The 17,905-nt window shown below is 41.7% G+C and overlaps 1 protein-coding gene across 1 annotated transcript in view; it reads left to right on the top strand.

The window, feature by feature from the left end:
• Positions 1 to 15,389, top strand: part of GPR176 (G protein-coupled receptor 176) — a 30,615-nt gene extending 15,226 nt beyond the window's left edge. Inside the window, exons 2-3 of the mRNA XM_070734201.1 lie at positions 10,317 to 10,569; positions 14,208 to 15,389. Of these exons, the coding sequence (XP_070590302.1) occupies positions 10,317 to 10,569; positions 14,208 to 15,315 (1,361 nt within the window). The 3' untranslated portion in view covers positions 15,316 to 15,389. The remainder of the gene's footprint in view (positions 1 to 10,316; positions 10,570 to 14,207) is intronic.
• Positions 15,390 to 17,905: the final 2,516 nt, after the last annotated feature.

Raw genomic sequence — 17,905 nt, 5'->3', positions numbered from 1 at the left:
GTTTTATATATTTTTTAATATTAGATTTGTTCTACTATAATATTGTTTTTATTATTGTTGTGAGCCACCCCGAGTCTTCGGAGAGGGGCGGCATACAAATCTAATAAATTATTATTATTATTATTTATTACTATCCTATACATGTTTGACAAATAAATACATAAATAAAATAAAATAAATTATAAGAAAAAAAATTGTAGCTACACATGCTAGGCATAGAAAACCATAGAGGGCCCGTCTGATCAGTGTTATTACATTGTGATGCTGTTGAGCCCATGCATATAACATCTTCTGGTTAGTAGCTCTGTCTCTTACCAAAGTCAAAGCCTTTCTATATACAATGGTACCTCTATCTACAAAGGCCTCTATTTACAAACTTTTCTAGCTAAGAACCGGGTATTCAAGATTTTTTTGCCTCTTCTCAAGAGCCATTTTCCACTTACAAACCTGAGCCTCTGAAACTGTAACTGGAAAAGGCAGGGAGAAGCCTCCGTGGGGCCTCTCTAGGAATCTCCTGGGAGGAAACAGGGCCGGAAAAGGTGGGGAGAAGCCTTTGTGGGGCCTCCCTAGTAATCTCCTGGGATGAAACAGGGCCGGAAAAGGCAGGGAGAAGCCTTTGTGGAGCCTCTCTAGGAATCTCCTGGGAGGAAACAGGGCCTCCACCCTCCCTGTGGTTTCCCCAATCACACGCATTATTTGATTTTACATTGATTTCTATGGGAAAAATTGCTTCCTCTTACAAACTTTTCTACTTAAGAACCTTGTCACGGAATGAATTACGGTAAGTTCGTAAGTAGAGGTACCACTGTATCTCTATCTTCTGGTCCTCTGTCTTCAGAAGGCAGTGCTCTCAAAAATTAGGTGAAGGAACATTTGGTCTGCATCAGAGTCTGCTGGTTGTTCAAATGAAACCACAGCTAAGGTTCATGATTCTTGGGACACCTCTTCCCAATTATCTTCCTTGGCTGAGGAGAGCTTATGCGATAAGACAATGCCAGTACAGTGATCCCCCGTTTATTGCGTCCCCAACCATTGCAAACAGGGTACTTCGCAATTTTTCAACCCGGAAGTCAAAATACCATCTACGCATGCGTGCCCGTTTTTTCTATGGGCACGCATGCGTAGATGGCAACCGGGAGATCAGCTGCTGGGCGGCTTCCCCGGGTCTTCCCCCTCTTGCTGGCGTCAGCGAGGAGTTTCCCCACTGCCCACGCAAACTCCTCGCTGCCGCCCGCCCTTCGCCCGCCCACGCCGTTCATTCTCGCCGCTTTCGAGCATAGTCCTGAAGCGAATTCGCTCCAGGACTCAGCTCGAAAGCGCCGAGAGCCAGCATGGACAAGCCGTTCGTTGGCGCTGGCTATCGGCGCTTTTGAGCTGAGTCCGGAAGCGAATTCGCTCCCGGACTCAGCTCGAAAGCGCCGAGAGCCAGCGCCCCCCGGACCCCCAACCCGGGTTTGGGGGGCTGCTAGGAAGCCCCCCATGCCGGCGGCAAACAGCCGCGCCGCCCCCAATCTTCGGCTCCTCGCTAGCGCTGTGGGAGTAAAAACACCATCTGCACATGCGCAGATGGTGTTTTTACTTCCGCAGCGCTACTTCGCGAAAACCCGCTCGTTGCGGGGGGTCCTGGAACGGAACCCTCGCAACGAGCGGGGGATCACTGTATATCAATACCAATGAAATATCAATTGCTATATTCCTTTATTGACAGTAAGCAGGTATTCAAGGGAACCATGCTTTTTCTGGAGATTTCACATAGAAAAATTTTATTATTACTTTATTATTATTTATTCGATTTTTTATGCCGCCCTTCTCCTTAGACTCAGGGCGGCTTACAACATATTAGCAATAGCACTTTTTAACAGAGCCAGAACATTGCCCTCACAATCCGGGTCCTCATTTTACCCACCTCGGAAGGATGGAAGGCTGAGTCAACCTTGACCCAGTGATGAAATCTGAACCGCTAACCTGCAGATCTAGCAGTCAGCTTTAGTGGCCTGCAGTCATAGTTCCCTCTAAGCTGAGCAGTGAGCAATCGCTCACTTAAAAATCATCATCAACTCAGAGTTTTCCAAACCTGCCCAGAAGCCGAGAGGGAAAGAGTGAGAGGGAAGGAGAGAGAGAGGAAGAGAGGAAGAGAGAGAAACAGATAGAAAAAAGAGAGGAAGGAAAAGAGAAAGAAAAAGAATGGGAGTAAGGAAGAGAGAAAGAAAATCAAAATCTAGTTTGAAACTAGCTCAACTATTTAAGTGGCATTTTGATATTGATAGAGTTGCCCTATTATGAGCTCACTGTGATAGACACACAGTACAGTATTTTATTTTGAAATTCTCTGAGGCAAAACAGGGTGGGTTTTTTATTTGTTTGTTTGTTTGTTTGTTTGTTTGTTTGTTTTTATTTATTTATTTATTTATTTATTTATTTAATATTTCTGTGCCGCCCAGTCCGGAAGGGACTGCCGCTCAGACACTATACTTTTCCGCTCACCCCCCCCAAAAATTAGAGGGAACACTGCCTGCAGTACCACACTCTACCCACTGCGCCACCTTCGGCTGTGTGCATATCATCAGAATGTCAATATTACTCCGCTTTGAATCTCCTGATATCTTCTCACTTGCCTGAAGCCAAGAAGTTACTCACTCTCAATCACATCATCCAACCATTCAAAGTTGTGGACTTACCTATAATTTTGCATCTCTGAGGGTTTCAGATTAGACTTATTGGGAAGTCAAACATTAGCTTTTATGAGAACGCAATTCTCTCATTATACTTGCTGTAGAATATTCATCAAATTATATAAAGCAAAGATATTGGAAGCACAATGTAGTAATAAAGTTACTAGTGTTTTAGCTGAAACAGCTGTAACAAAGTAAGAACACACAGAGTAATGCAATGAACTAAATTAAATAAATGCATATACTTTTTATTTTTATTCTTGACTGCATAATGCTGGGTAAAATGAAATTAAGGAAGAGGTTATTCAATTTTTATGAAACGTCTTAGTTGCAAAACAAGTTTCAGATATTAAATCTACAAAAATAAATAAACCCTCCTGCTTCAGGTAGATATTCCACTAGTAGGTAAGTTCTTTGCCCCAGTATTCTTCTTCTTGTGCCATGTCCATCATCGGATGTTGACGATCATGTTGTCATTCCTATTCTTATCAACAGCCACATGAAAAAGTGCTGTTGAGTTTTGTTCAAACCAGTCCCTTAGATTCTGAAGTCATGATGTCCCTCTTTTGTCTGGATCTCATTTGCCTTCAATTTTTCCTTGGAGAATTAAGTGCAGTATGGTGTATTATCCTGGGTGTCACATCACATGTCCAAAATATTCTAACTTCCACTTTTTTATGGTTTTGACTATTTCCCTTGGCTTTCCCAGATGGCTTATCACTTCCTTATTTCTGATTTTGTCAACCTAAGTTATGCTTGTAAATTCACATTTCAAATACTTCTAGTGTCTTCAGGTGGCTTTCTTCAGGAAGCTAATTCTTTGTATTTTTGTCTTTACTACTTTAGTTTCTCCCCTTTTCTCTTTAATTACTTTCCTTTTCTTATTTTATATGTGTTTATATTCTACTAGCTGATACCTGTGCTTTGTAGGCTTTATGGGTCTGGAGGTGTTCACCCTGGCACAAGAACAAAAGCACCAGCCTGAAGACGACGAGTGGGACCTCGTTGAAACGTGGCCAGAAATCTCTGAAACTTGCATGGGAGGAAACCCGAATATGCCAGGACCTTCATACTTGTACCCGTGAAAATCTACAAATCTACTCTCTCTCTATATATATATAGTATATATATACAGTGATCCCTCGATTTGCGCGTTCTCGATTAGCGCGAAACGCTGCAACGCGGTTTTTCAAAAAATATTAATTAAAAAATAAGTCCGCGTTTTTTTTCCTACACCACGGTTTTTCCCGCCCGATGACGTCATACTGATTGCTGATTGGTGAGAGGAAGGAAGGAGGGAAGGAAGGAGGGAGGGAGAGAAGGGAAGGAGGGAGGGTTGCCATTGCCATTGCCGCCAGCGCTGCCCCAAGAAAGCCGGTGAGAGGAAGGAAGGAGGGAAGGAGGGAGGGAGAGAAGGGAAGGAGGGAGGGTTGCCATTGCCATTGCCGCCAGCGCTGCCCCAAGAAAGCCGGTGAGAGGAAGGAAGGAGGGAAGGAGGGAGGGAGAGAAGGGAAGGAGGGAAGGAGGGAGGGTTGCCATTGCCATTGCCGCCAGCGCTGCCCTGTGGGTAGCGGCGAGGAGCCCGGAAAAATCACCATTGCATTGCCAGCCTCCGAACTTGCGTCGCTCCACCTTCTGCGCATGTGCGGCCATGGAACAAAGGGCGCGCATGCGCAGATGGTGTTTTTACTTCCGCATCCAGTATAACACGGAAATCGGTTAGCGCGGGAGGTCTTGGAACGTAACCCCCGCGCTAACCGAGGGATCACTGTATATGTATATATACATATACATATACAAGCATACACACACACACACACATACTGTATATATTGAATCCCAGCGACCAGTTAGGTCCCACGGAGTGGATCTTCTCCGGGTCCCGTCAACTAAACAATGTCGCTTGGCGGGACCGAGGGGAAGAGCCTTCTCTATGGCGGCCCCAGCCCTCTGGAACCAACTCCCCCCAGATATTAGAATTGCCCCCACCCTCCTTGCCTTTCGTAAGCTACTTAAAACCCACCTCTGCCGTCAGGCATGGGGGAATTGAGATCCTCTTTCCCCCTGGGCCTTTACAATTGGTATGTATGTATGTATGTTTGGTTTTTATATTAATGGGGTTTTAATAGTTTTTAGTATTAGATTACTATTGTACACCGTTTTATTGTTGCTGTTAGCCGCCCCGAGTCTCTGGAGAGGGGCGGCATACAAATCCAGTAAGTAAGTAAGTAAGTAAGTATTTTTGGTGTATAAGACACACCTTTTTCCACCCTAAAAGAGGCTGATAATTAGGGTGTGTCTTATACTTTGAATGTAGCTTTCCCCCCCCCCCCAGCGCTATGTAGCTGCTAACAATCTTCCCAGCTCTTACCTTGCAGGCTCTTTCATTGTTTTTCTCTGCAAATGTTTTCCAAGCCCTAAGTCTTTGCAGGGTTTTTTTCATTACTCTAACTTGCTCTGAGTAAGCTTCTTTCCAACCCTAACCAGGTGCTAATAATGTTCCCAGCCTTTATTGGCTTGCAAGCTCTGTCATTGTTACTCTCTGCCAGGAATGAATTCCAAACCCTGTCTTTGTAGAGGGTGTTTTTCATTGCTTTACTTGCTCCAGATGTTTCTTTCCAGCCCTAACCAGGTGCTATTAATGTACCCAAGCTCTTTCATTGTTACTCTCTGCAAAGAATGTTTTCCAAGCCCTAAGTCTTCACAGGTTTCCCCCCCCCCCCATTGGTCTAACTTGTTCCAAATGTTTCTTTCCAGCCCTAAGCAGGTGCTAATGATGTTCCCAGCTCTTACCGGCTTGAAAGCTCTTTCATTGTTACTCTATGCAAAGAAGAATGTTTTCTAAGCCCCAAATCTTTGCAGGGTTTTTTCCATTGCTCTACTTGCTCAGACTGTTTCTTTCCAGGTGCTAATGATGTTCTCACTTCTTACTGGCTTGCAAGCTCTTTCATTGTTACTCTCTCAGAATATTTTTTAAAGTCCTTAACCAGGGGATAAAATAATGTGCTGAAGCTGACCAGACTAAGGACGCTAGCCAGATGAATTCCCTATTTTCCTCCCCAAAATCTAAGGTGCGTCTTATACTCCGAAAAATATGGTAGATTTTACTACTCTACTAGTCTCAGGGAAGAAATAAACATGCCTACCTTCTTTACTTTCAGGTAATCTTCATGTAAAACTATACATAACTATATAATTTTAATCTAACTGTCACAGTCAATAAACAACATAGCACGCATTCTTGAATAAGTTCTGTTCAATAAGGAGAAAAAAATCTGAACAAGTCATGATTTCTACAGAAATGGTACCAGGTTCTCATTTGCCATGTTAGACATAAAGCCAAAACGATTGAGGCACAGTTAGCAATCAAGCCAAAGAAAATGATTTTAGCTTCATGAGATTATTGTTGCTATGGTAACCGTAGAGTAGCCTGTGTTATTTGTTCCCCTTTGAAGCTGTTGCTAATAGGTGAGTACCATAAACTTAATGGGAAGAATGAGGGAGAAAATAATATATTGGCAGAGCTTGCTTTATCATTCAGGAGATCTCTCCAGAGTTAAGCATTTTAAGGCTCCTACACATATAGGAGAATAAGTCACTGAACATAGGAAAGATTTTATTACGAATTAGCAAACATGTTTTTGTATTTCTTTTGTCTCTTGCTGAAATATATTATTATTATTATTATTATTATTATTATTATTATTATTTTTATTAGATTTGTATGCTGCCCCTCTTCGAGGACTCGGGGCGGCTCACCACAACATAAACAGTGTACAAATTCAATTTTAAAATACAATTTAAAACCCTTAAAATAAAATAATCACACAACCAATCAAACCATACACCAGCCTTGACAATTGGGGTGTGTGTTAGTTTCCCCATGCCTGGTGGCAAAGATGGGTTTTTAATAACTTACGAAAGGTGAGGATGATGGGGGCTGTCCTAATCTCTGGGGGGAGTTGGTTCCAGAGGGCTGGGGCCCCCACAGAAAAATTGTTTAGTCATCGGGACCCGGAGAAGGCCAACTCTGTGGGACCTAATCGGCCACTGGGATTTGTGCGTCAGAAGGCGGTCTTGGAGGTATTCTGGTCCAATGCCATGTAGGGCTTTGTAGGTCATAGCTAACACTTTGAATTGTTACCGGAAATTGATCGGCAGCCAGTGCATATGAGGTTTAAATGAGCTTAAATTTCCTGACTTTTGTCACCAGCTTTTAAAAATAATTTGATGTTGGTAGGAAAGACCCCAAAAGAAAAAGTTTAAAAACTCATCTTTGCTGCCAGGCCTGGGGTTCCTTAGACCTTCCCCCCTGACTGCTGAATGCTTAGTTTGACTGCTGAATGAATGATATTGATAGTTTTTAATTAGAATTTTAAGATTGTTTTTTAAGGTACAATTGGATTGTTATTATTGTTTCCTGTGTTTCTGTACATGCTGTGAGGCCCCCCGAGTCCTCGGAGAGGGGCGGCATATAAATCCAATAAATAAATAAATTAATTAATTAATTAAATGAATAAATGAATAAATAAATAAATAAAAACTGGGGAAAATACCTATGTGACAACTGAGACGCTTAAGAGAACTCATCGACTAAAGAGAAACTAAACTTTATATAAACCTTTACTAAAGTCTTTTCTACCCTATAGGGTTTTTTCGGTCTCTTGTACTTTCCCCAAATTAGCACTGTTGCATCTCAATTTGTTTTCACTACCTGTACTAACACTGCTTTGTCCTAATGCCAAGCAATTTCAAATATTTGTACTTATCACAAAGAATAAGGAGGCAAAGAAAAAGTCCACTGTGAAATTCTTTAAAATAAATCATAATCTCCATTACCACACATATTTCAAAATAGACCTTTCCAGATAACTCACTCAAAAGATGTAATATAATGCAGTACATAAATGATCCAGACAAAATAGCTGTTACATACACAATTTATTATATGTATACCGTGAGAAAAAATGTATATGAATACATAACATGTACATGTACACACACACACAAGTGCCAATATCACACTTGGGGACTCTGTGTGACTTACAGCATTAAAAATCAACAGCATTAAAAATCTACAACATACAACTCCACTTCCTCACTTCCCAGTTTCAAGTAAATTGAATAAATTATAGCATGAATTGAAAAGAAAAACTTATGAAAAATTTTGGCAACTTCCCTTTATTTTTCTTTTCCAGTCGACAATGTTGATGACAACATTAGCCAACAAAAAGTAGATAACAAAATGTAAAGAATAGCAAAGAAAAATAGATAAAAATGTAATTGATTTGGAAATGTAGACTGGGCTTTGCCTTCTTCATTTGCAGATTATTGCATTAAAGTGTTTTCCGCCTGTCAATGAGACAGCAGAACAGCAGGCTAGAATAAACCAAACTGCCTCCTTGCTGGTTCTTACTCTGCCTTAGTATTGAGACTAACAGTGGGGATGCTCTTAGGGTTTTACTATGGAACAGCTAAGAGAAAGCTATCTTTGTTTCTCTTCCAATCAAGTGTTGCCTGTCAGCAGGTAAAGCAGCCACAAATGGTCCCCATAAAGTATGGTGGGTCAGGGATGGGTGCATGAAACAGCTGGTTTATCTACTTGAAAAAAATACAGTGGTACCTCTACCTAAGAACACCTCTACTTATGAACTTTTCTAGATAAGAACCAGGTATTCAAGATTTTTTTGCCTCTTCTCAAGAACCATTTTCCACTTACAAACCCGAAAGTCTAACGGGAAAAGGCAGGGAGAAGCCTCCATGGGGCTTGTCTAGGAATCTCTTGGGAGGAAGCAGGGCTGGAAAAGATGGGAAGAAGACTCCGTGGGGACTCTCTAGGAATCTCCTGGGGGGAAACAGGGCCAGAAAAGGCAGGGAGAAGCCTCCTGGGAGGAAGAATCTCCTGGGAGGAAACAGAGCCAGAAAAGGCAAGGAGAAGCCTGCATGGAGTCTCTCTAGGAATCTCCTGGGAGGAAACAGGGCTGGAAAAGGTGGGGAGAAGCCTCCGTGCGGCCTCTCTAGGAATCTCCTAGGAGGAAACAGGGCCTTCACCCTCCCTGTGGTTTCCCCAATCGCACACATTATTTGCTTTTACATTGATTCCTATGGGAAAAATTGCTTCTTACTAACTTTTCTACTTAAGAACCTGATCACGGAATAAATTAAGTTCGTAAGTAGAGGTACCACTGTAGTGTGATGAGCGGGTCTTGGGCATAGAGGGGTCTAGGAGAAAATGTCACATCTGTGTCAAAAAAGAGCCTGTCTGTAAGTGCAAAGGATGGATACCAAAGTGAACAGGAAGGGAGCAATGACTGACAAGGGAACTCCATTCTTATTGGGCAAATAATCTGACAAATAACCCATCACTCTGGATTCCCTCAATTAAACCATGATGCCATTTTTCTAGATCATGGAAATGCATCTCCTCTGTAGCAGCACTTCTGGAATGAGGCTCCCACAAAGATTCAAATAGCCCCCAACCTTTCTAGGATATGGGAGGTGTTTGAAGTTCTGGCTTTTCATACTTATATAGGCCTGTAGCAGTAGTGGGTTCTGAATTAGTCTGCTACCAGCTTGTGCAGTGCACGCAACACTTCCACACATGCGCAGAAGCATCCCAGATGATGGGCGGAGCCTTGTCACCGCTACAGTTTCTAAGAACCGGTCTGAACCGGGAGCAACTTACCGCTGGCCTGTAATGAACATAACTGAAGCTTCGCTTTTATCTTTTTCTTTGTTTCTACCTGCCATCTGTGTTCTTTTTTGTTTTGTGTCGTTTTCTTCTTTTATAATTTGTAAGATGTTGAAAGTCACTGAGTCAGGTCGCATATATGTTAATTATATAGGAATGTGTGGAATGAGATAGTTAATATTGAACCAATTTATTATATTCACTCCCACTTTATTCAGAAATTGGAACATTTATGGAATACAGTGTTCCCTCGATTTTCGCGGGTTCGAACTTCGCGAATAGCCTATATCATGGTTTTAAAAAAAATATTAATTAAAAAATACTTTGCTGTTTTTTTTCTATATCACGGTTTTTCCCACCCGATGACGCCATATGTCATCGCCAAACTAATAATTTTTGCAAATAAATAACAAAAAATAATAATTATTGTTAATAAATAATTATGTTTATAAATATCAGGATCACTAAATGACTTATTCAATGGTGAGTACCAGTAATAATGGTGAGTAAATGGTTGTTAAGGGAATGGGAAATCGTAATTTAGGGGTTTAAAGTGTTAAGTGATACTGTCCATAGCCAAAAATGGTGTATTTACTTCCGCATCTCTACTTTGCGGAAATTCGACTTTTGCAGGCGGTCTCGGAACGCATCCCCCGCGGAAATCGGGGGAACACTGTACTTTTTATTGAAATTATAACTCACGCTGCAATCCTGTGTTCCTGCTAGGAAGCATTACTATTCCCAGGGTGATTAATGAGCAGCACTTAATTCTGGGTAAATATCTACAGAATTAAATACGATGCTAGGTTTGAGCAAGATAGCAGCAAGGTAGATAATTATGTTTGAATTAATCTGTAATGCTGTTTGCTGAATAAAATGAATTGCAGGTAGCTGTACCATGACACATGCCTTTCTTAATTTTCAGAGTTTGATTTTTGTTTCTCTTCATGCAGGAAACGTGGTGGTCTTGTGGTCGACATTCAGGACATCAGTTTTTAAATCAGTAACAAACCGATTTATTAAGAACCTGGCTTGTTCTGGGATCTGTGCCAGCCTTGTCTGCGTGCCTTTTGACATTGTTCTCAGTACCAGCCCACATTGCTGTGGGTGGATCTACACCATGGTCTTCTGCAAAGTCATAAAATTCTTGCATAAAGTCTTCTGCTCAGTGATCATCCTTAGTTTTCCTGTCATTGCTCTGGATCGGTAAGACACTATGATTATTCACAGGTTATCTTTCAGTTTTCTCCCTTCACAGTTGAACCTGGACAAATCTGATAATTACTGTTCCTCTGATTTATTGTTCTGCTTTCTGTTTGTCTTACTTCCATATCAATTTGATATTTCTTTAAAAAAATAAAAATAAAATAAAAAGATTGCATAAACAATCAAATGTAAACAACTTGTGAAAGGAGTTGGGTTAAAAGAGACAAACTGATTTGTATAATATGGGTGTTGGCTGTTCTTTTTAAACAACCTTCTTAATTTAACTTGACTGGCTGTTTTCTAATCTTTCCTATCACTAAAAAGATAATTTTATTGTGCATATATTAGAAGAAAGGAAGATAATATACGGAGAGGGGTGGCATAGAAATCTAATAAATAATAATACTAATACTCCAATAATAATTCCACTTTTTAAAGTACCAGTACTTATTAAGAGATATTATGGATTCTAACTCTCAACCTGACTGTCATGGAATTTGTAGCAATATTTGAAGGATATGACAGAAGTTCTGCATTGATTCTTCACTACCTAATTAATACTGCTCTTATCCGTTCGCTAATTCCCATTAGTAGCAAAGCAGATGTTGAATAGGTTGTCTTCTAATCATTTCTAATGTCTTCTAATGTCTTCTAATCACCGGCTCTCTGGAACCAGCTACCTCCTGAGTGTCATACTGCCCCCCACCCTATGGGCTTTCCAGAAAGCCTTAAAGACCTGTTTCTGCCAGCAGGCCTGGGGCCTTTGAGCAAATGAGGCATCTTTTTAGATCTGGCCACAAAGGATATGAATGATTTTTGAAACAAAAGAGGTTATGAGATAATATCGAAAAACAGAAGTTTCAGGGTAAATTCTAACCCCAATCTTTGATACAAATTGATCAATATAAGTTGCATTTGTAATTATTTCATAAGGCAGCGGGTCTCAACCTGGGGGTCGGGACTCTTTGTGGGGTTTCACAGGAGTTGTTTAAGACCATGGGAAAAGACAAATTTCTCATGGTGTTAGGAACTAAAGCTTCCATTCTGGCGCCTTGTAACATATTTTTACAATCCGACCAATCAGGCGTTTACATTAGGGGTGTCACCTTCCTGTCAATCAGCTTTAAAGCTCTGTTGGAGAATTGGTGCTAGACTTATGGTTGGGGGTCACCATGGGTATTAAGGTATTAAGGAGTCGTAGCATTAGAAAGGTTGAGAACCACTGGGATTACATTAATGGCTTTAAAAGTGTGTATACAGATACTCCTTGACTTGCAACCTTTGATTTAGTGACCGCTCAAACTTACAACAGCGCTGAAAAAGATGTCATATGTCCGCTTTTCACACTAACAATTGTTTCAGCATTCCCATAGTTATGTGATCAAAATTGGCAATTGGTTTGTATTTATGACGGCTACAATGTCCTGGAGTCATGTGATCAATTTTTTCAAACTTCTGACAGGCAAAGCCAATGGGGAAGCCAGATTCACTTAACAACTGTGTTACTAACATAACAACTGCAGTGATTGACTTGATAACTGTGACAAGTAAAACTGTAAAATGAGACAAAACTAACAACAAATGCCTCACTTGGTGACATAAATTTTTGACTCAGTTGTGATCATAAGTCAAGGACTAGCTGTATTAGATCTAACATGGAAACATCTTAAATCCTGAGTCGCTTCGAGAAGGGCAGCATAGAAGTCTAATTAACAAATAAAATAAATTAAAAACCCTCTGATAATAGTTCACGTTTAATTATGTAAATTAATTTTAATTAATTAATTTTCATTTCCCCAAGTCCTTGGAGAGGGGCGGCATATAAATCCAATAAACAAGTAAAAGGTCAAGGAATAGTATTCTGCATATGTAAATATTTGGAGATGGATTCTAATCTGGAAGAATAAGGAGGAACAGCATTTCTGTTGTTTGGCGGGTCCCAGGGGAAGAGCCTTCTCTGTGGCGACCCCGACCCTCTGGAACCAGCTCCCCCCTGAGATTAGAACTGCCCCCACCCTCCTTGCCTTCCTCAAACTCCTTAAAACCCACCTCTGCCGTCAGGCATGGGGGAACTGAAATATCTTCCCCAGGCCTATACTGTTTATGTATGGCAGTGATGGGCAACCTTTTGAGCTTGGTGTGTCAAACTTCACCAAAAAACCGAGCATAACTCGGGTGGTGTGTCACCTTGAGAAAAAAGAACACAATTTTGTGATATTTATAGTTTAAATAACAAATATGTATAATTATTTAACTTACCTGCTTAGTGACTTCTTTGTTCATCTGTCAGTTGGTTTCTTTTGTTGGTCTTGCTGTTATTTAACTTGTGTGGGGTGCCATGAACTAAGATAAGTGAGGGGGAGGGGGAATTCTTCCAGTGATGGCGAACCTGTGGCAGTCCAGCAGCAGGACCTCCAGACAGCGATCATAGGGCCTCCAGACAGCGATCACAGGACCTCCAGACAGCTATCACAGGACCTCAGATACACGTCCCCCGCGGCGTTCCGCTGCTCCCTGCTGCGTCAGCTGGAGGTTTGGCCTAGCGGAAGTCCCAGGCCTAGACGCTCTGTGCCGGAGCTCTGCTGTTCTGGCCTACAGACCTCCGGCACAGAGTCACTAGTCTACAGTCTACACTACAGCAATTTTTTTATCCTCGGCTACTGCACCTGGCCATGTAGGAGCCGAGGATGAAACGTAACTCTCCGAAAGTTTCTCCGGCGGCCGCGTGTCACTGAAAATGGCTACGCGTGTCAGTGCTGACACGCGTGTCATAGGTTCGCCATCACTGATGTATGGTATGTTGTGTGCATGCTTTTTTAAAATTATGGGTTTTTAGCTTTCTAATTATTGAATTTGTATTATATATTGTTTTCTGTTGCTGTTGTGAATCGCCCCGAGTCTGCGGAGAGGGGTGGCATACAAATTTAATAAATAAATAAATAAATAAAGTGAGCAGTGTGGTCGGGCAGTAGGAAAAGCAAGTAGGATGCTTGGCTGCATAGCTAGAGGTATAACAAGCAGGAACAGGGAGATTGTGATCCCCTTATATAGAGCGCTGGTGAGACCACATTTGGAATACTGTGTTCAGTTCTGGAGACCTCACCTACAAAAAGATATTGACAGAATTGAACGGGTCCAAAGACGGGCTACAAGAATGGTGGAAGGTCTTAAGCATAAAACGTATCAGGAAAGACTTAATGAACTCAATCTGTATAGTCTGGAGGACAGAAAGGAAAGGGGGGACATGATCGAAACATTTAAATATGTTAAAGGGTTAAATAAGGTTCAGGAGGGAAGTGTTTTTAATAGGAAAGTGAACACAAGAACAAGGGGACACAATCTGAAGTTAGTTGGGGGAAAGATCAGAAGCAACGTGAGAAAATATTATTTTAACTGAAAGAGTAGCAGATCCTTGGAACAAACTTCCAGCAGACGTGGTTGGTAAATCCACAGTAAATGAATTTAAACATGCCTGGGATAAACATATATCCATTGTAAGATAAAATACAGGCAATAGTATAAAGGCAGACTAGATGGACCATGAGGTCTTTTTCTGCCGTCAGTCTTCTATGTTTCTATGTTTCTAAATAAATTTCTGCATCTCTTACAGATATTTCTGCTCTCTCTTCCTTGTATAGGTACTATTCGGTCTTATACCCACTGCAAAGAAAGATATCAGATGCCAAATCACGAGATCTGTTGATCTATATTTGGACTCATGCCGTGGTAGCCAGCATTCCAGTCTTTGCTGTGACTCATGTGTCAGACGTATATGCTATATCCGCATGTACTGGGCCTTGGAGTTACTCTATTGGCCATTTGGCATATGTTATCACTTACAACCTTACCACTGTGATTTTACCAGTGACTGTGGTGTTTCTGTTCATGATCCTCATCCACAAGGCACTGAGCGCCAGCCAGAAGAAAAAAGTCATTATAGCTGCCTTAAGAACTCCTCAAAACACAATCTCTATTCCTTATGCCTCCCAGAGAGAATCTGAACTTCACACCATGCTTCTGTCTATGGTTATGATTTTCATCTTCTGCAGTGTTCCCTATATGACTGTAGTGGTTTATCATGCTGCCCTGGATTCTTCTGATACTTCTGTATACTTGCTTCTCACTGCTATCTGGTTGCCTAAAATATCACTGCTGGCCAACCCACTACTCTTCCTGACTGTTAACAAATCTGTACGGAAATGTTTAGTAGGGACAATACTGCAGTTACATCGGAGATATAGTCGAAGGAACATAGTCACTTCTGGGAATGCTGCGGAGGCCCATCTCGAATCTCACGTTCGTTCTGGCAGCCAACTCCTAGAAATGTTTCACATTGGGCAGCAGCAAATTTTCAAGCCCACAGAAGATGAAAATGAAGCTAAATCTGTGGACCCCAATGACTACCAACAGGAGGAGATACCCACCACCAGCAGCTTAGATGTAGAAGAAGCCAAAATTCAGAGGTCTGTTCGTCCTGCAATTGCAGATTCTGCTGCACAAATAGCACCAGCTTTCTCTACGGAAGCCGAATTGGCCAAAGAAAAGTATTCTACGCAACTGGGCTTTGGACCTTTTGAGTTGCCTCCACAGTGGCTAGCAGAAAACCGGAATGGCAAGAAACGACTTCTGCCTCCTTTAGGGAATACACCAGAGGAGCTGATCCAGACAAAGCAACCCAAGGGTAAATCAGAACGAAAAATGAGCAGGAACAATAAAGTCAGCATCTTCCCCAACATGGATTCCTAGTCAAAGGAGGAGTTCCATATGATGAGAGAAGGCTGCCTTTTCGCATACGTGTGATCCTATGGATCTGTGCTAAAATGAAATTAAAGGCTTATTTTTGTGCCGGTTTATGTAGAAGCTAAAACTTAAGTGTTCCTTATACACGGGTTTTGTTATAAACACGTTTTTCCTTCTTTCACAATACAGTACCCCTTTCCCCCATTAGGTAACAGACAAATGGACTATTTTCCAAAGATTTATGTTTGGCTTATTCTTGCCCTACAGCAGTGATGGCGAAACTATGGCATGGGTGCCACAGGTGGCACGCGGAGCCATATCTGCTGGCAGGTGAGCCATTGCCCTAGCTCAGCTCCAACGTGCATGTGTGTGCCGGCCAGCTGATTTTTGGCTCACAGAGGCTCTGGGAGGGCATTTTTAGCTTCTAGAGAGTCCCCGGGGGAGGGCGTTTTTCCCCTCCCCCGGCTCTAGGGAAGCCTTTGCAGCCTGGGGAAGGCGAAACACAAGCCTACTAGGCCCATCAGAAGTTGGAAACAGGACATTTCGGGCCTCCAGAGGGCCTCCGGGGGGCAGGGGAAGCTGTTTTCGCCAGGCCCAAGCATTGAATCATGGGTGTGGGCACCCACACACATGCGATAGTGCACACTCACGCTCTTTCAGCACCCGAGAAAAAAAAGGTTCGCTATCACTGCCCTACAGACTGCTCCCTCTACTGTGAGCTGTAAGACTTTAAGCACACCAAGTCTGTTTAATTAATGTGGACTGCAAAGATTGGGGTGAACACGTAAGCAGTGGACCCCAACTATGAATCCATCTGGTAGAGAGAGGTTTCTCCATGGACTGGAGGGGGCGTGGTTTCACATGCTGCCTTCATCCCACAGATGGGGCTTCATTTCTTTGCTCCCGTGGCCCAGTGCCAGTCCATTGACTGGTGGTTGGGGACCACTGCACTAGAGGACATCATGGCAGCCCAGAAAGTCTAGTACCTTCGCTGGCATTTGGAGTTTGCTGTACTTCATGCATGTTTGTGTTCATTCATACACACCTTACAGAGATGTAGCACTTCAGTTATAGAATTGCAGGGAAAGGAATTCAGTGAATATCTAGGAACTTCCAGTCCTTGGGATTTTTACATAAAAAGCACTCAGAATCTTTTTGGAGCATTATTTGATTTGGCAATTTAGGATGTCTTTGAACAATTAAACCTTGAGCATTCCAATTGCAGTTTATAATTTACTAAGCATTTTGTCTGTTTATTTTGGACTCTTATTTTTAAATGTTTTGGTGGGTTCCTGCTCTTGCGCTAAGCACATGTCAAATTCATGCATAGGATTTTAGATTTCCTTAAAGGACTGGTTTTTAATAGTCTGAATCCTAAAAGCTTTTGATCAGCAAAGCTGCAGCAGCCTCACTGAGATATAATAACAGATACATTTGATGATGATGATGATGATGCATAACACGGACACAGTAAACGTTGAATACAGATAGTCCTCGACTTATGATCGTTCATTTAGCAACAGTTCAAAATTATAATGGTGCTGAAAAAAGTGTCCTCACATTTATGATTGTTGCAGCATCCCTGTGCTCACCTGATGATGAACTGAGTGCTTGGCAACCAGCAGGTATTTGTGATGTCTGCAGCATCCCAGAATCACATTATCACTATCTGCAACCTTCCCAACTGGCTTCCAAGAAGCAAAATCGGTAGGGAAGCTAGCAGGTGGTTGCAAGTCGCAGACATGTCATATTTCGCTTATGGAGTGTGGCAAAAAAGATTGTAAACTTAAGTGATTGCACCACTTAACCACAACCTTTCTGGTTCCAAGTGTGGTCATAAGTCAAGGACTACCTATTAATATGATTAGACCATGCCCTCAAAATCTCTCTCTCTCTCTCCCCCCCTCTCTTTCTCACCCCCCCCTCTCTCATTCAGTCTTTTCTCTGCTTCTCTTGATAATGTGTTCATCTCTGGTGAACAGGTACTGAAATGGTTGTTGCTGTTTTGTCTGATACACAATAGACTTAAGTAGGAGCCACTGTGTTAAGAATAGTCTTAATTCTGCACTCTACACGCTTGCACATTCTAAATGTATAATATATAAAACACACCTCTTCATTATGATTCTAAAAATCTTAATAACATACCACATTTTTCCCGCTCTCCTGCCTTGTTTTTTAATTACATTTTAATTAAATTGTTTTATGTAATCATTTTGCCTGTGATTCTTCATCATTTTATTCGCTGGCTTCAAAGGAACCGTGGAGATCTTCTAGTCCAGAAGTAGGCAAAGTTGGCTCTTCTATGACTTGTGGACTTCAACTCCCAGAATTCCTGAGCCAATCATGCTAGCTGAGGAATTGAAGTCAACATGCCATAGAAGAGCCAACTTTGCCTAGGCCTGTTCTAGTCCAATCCCCCCTATTCAAGGAGGAATTGCTATACCATTTCAGACAAATGATTGTCCAATTTCTTTTTAAAAACTACCCATGTTGGAGTACCCACAACGTCTGGAGACAAGTCCTTCCACTGATTAATTGTTCTGATGGTTAGGAAATTTACTTCAGTTTTATTTTGGTTTGTTGCAAGAAAAGA

Source organism: Erythrolamprus reginae, chromosome 1 (genome assembly GCF_031021105.1).
Source record: "Erythrolamprus reginae isolate rEryReg1 chromosome 1, rEryReg1.hap1, whole genome shotgun sequence".
Classification (NCBI taxonomy): domain Eukaryota; kingdom Metazoa; phylum Chordata; class Lepidosauria; order Squamata; family Dipsadidae; genus Erythrolamprus; species Erythrolamprus reginae.
This window is presented reverse-complemented; position numbering and strand designations above follow the sequence as displayed.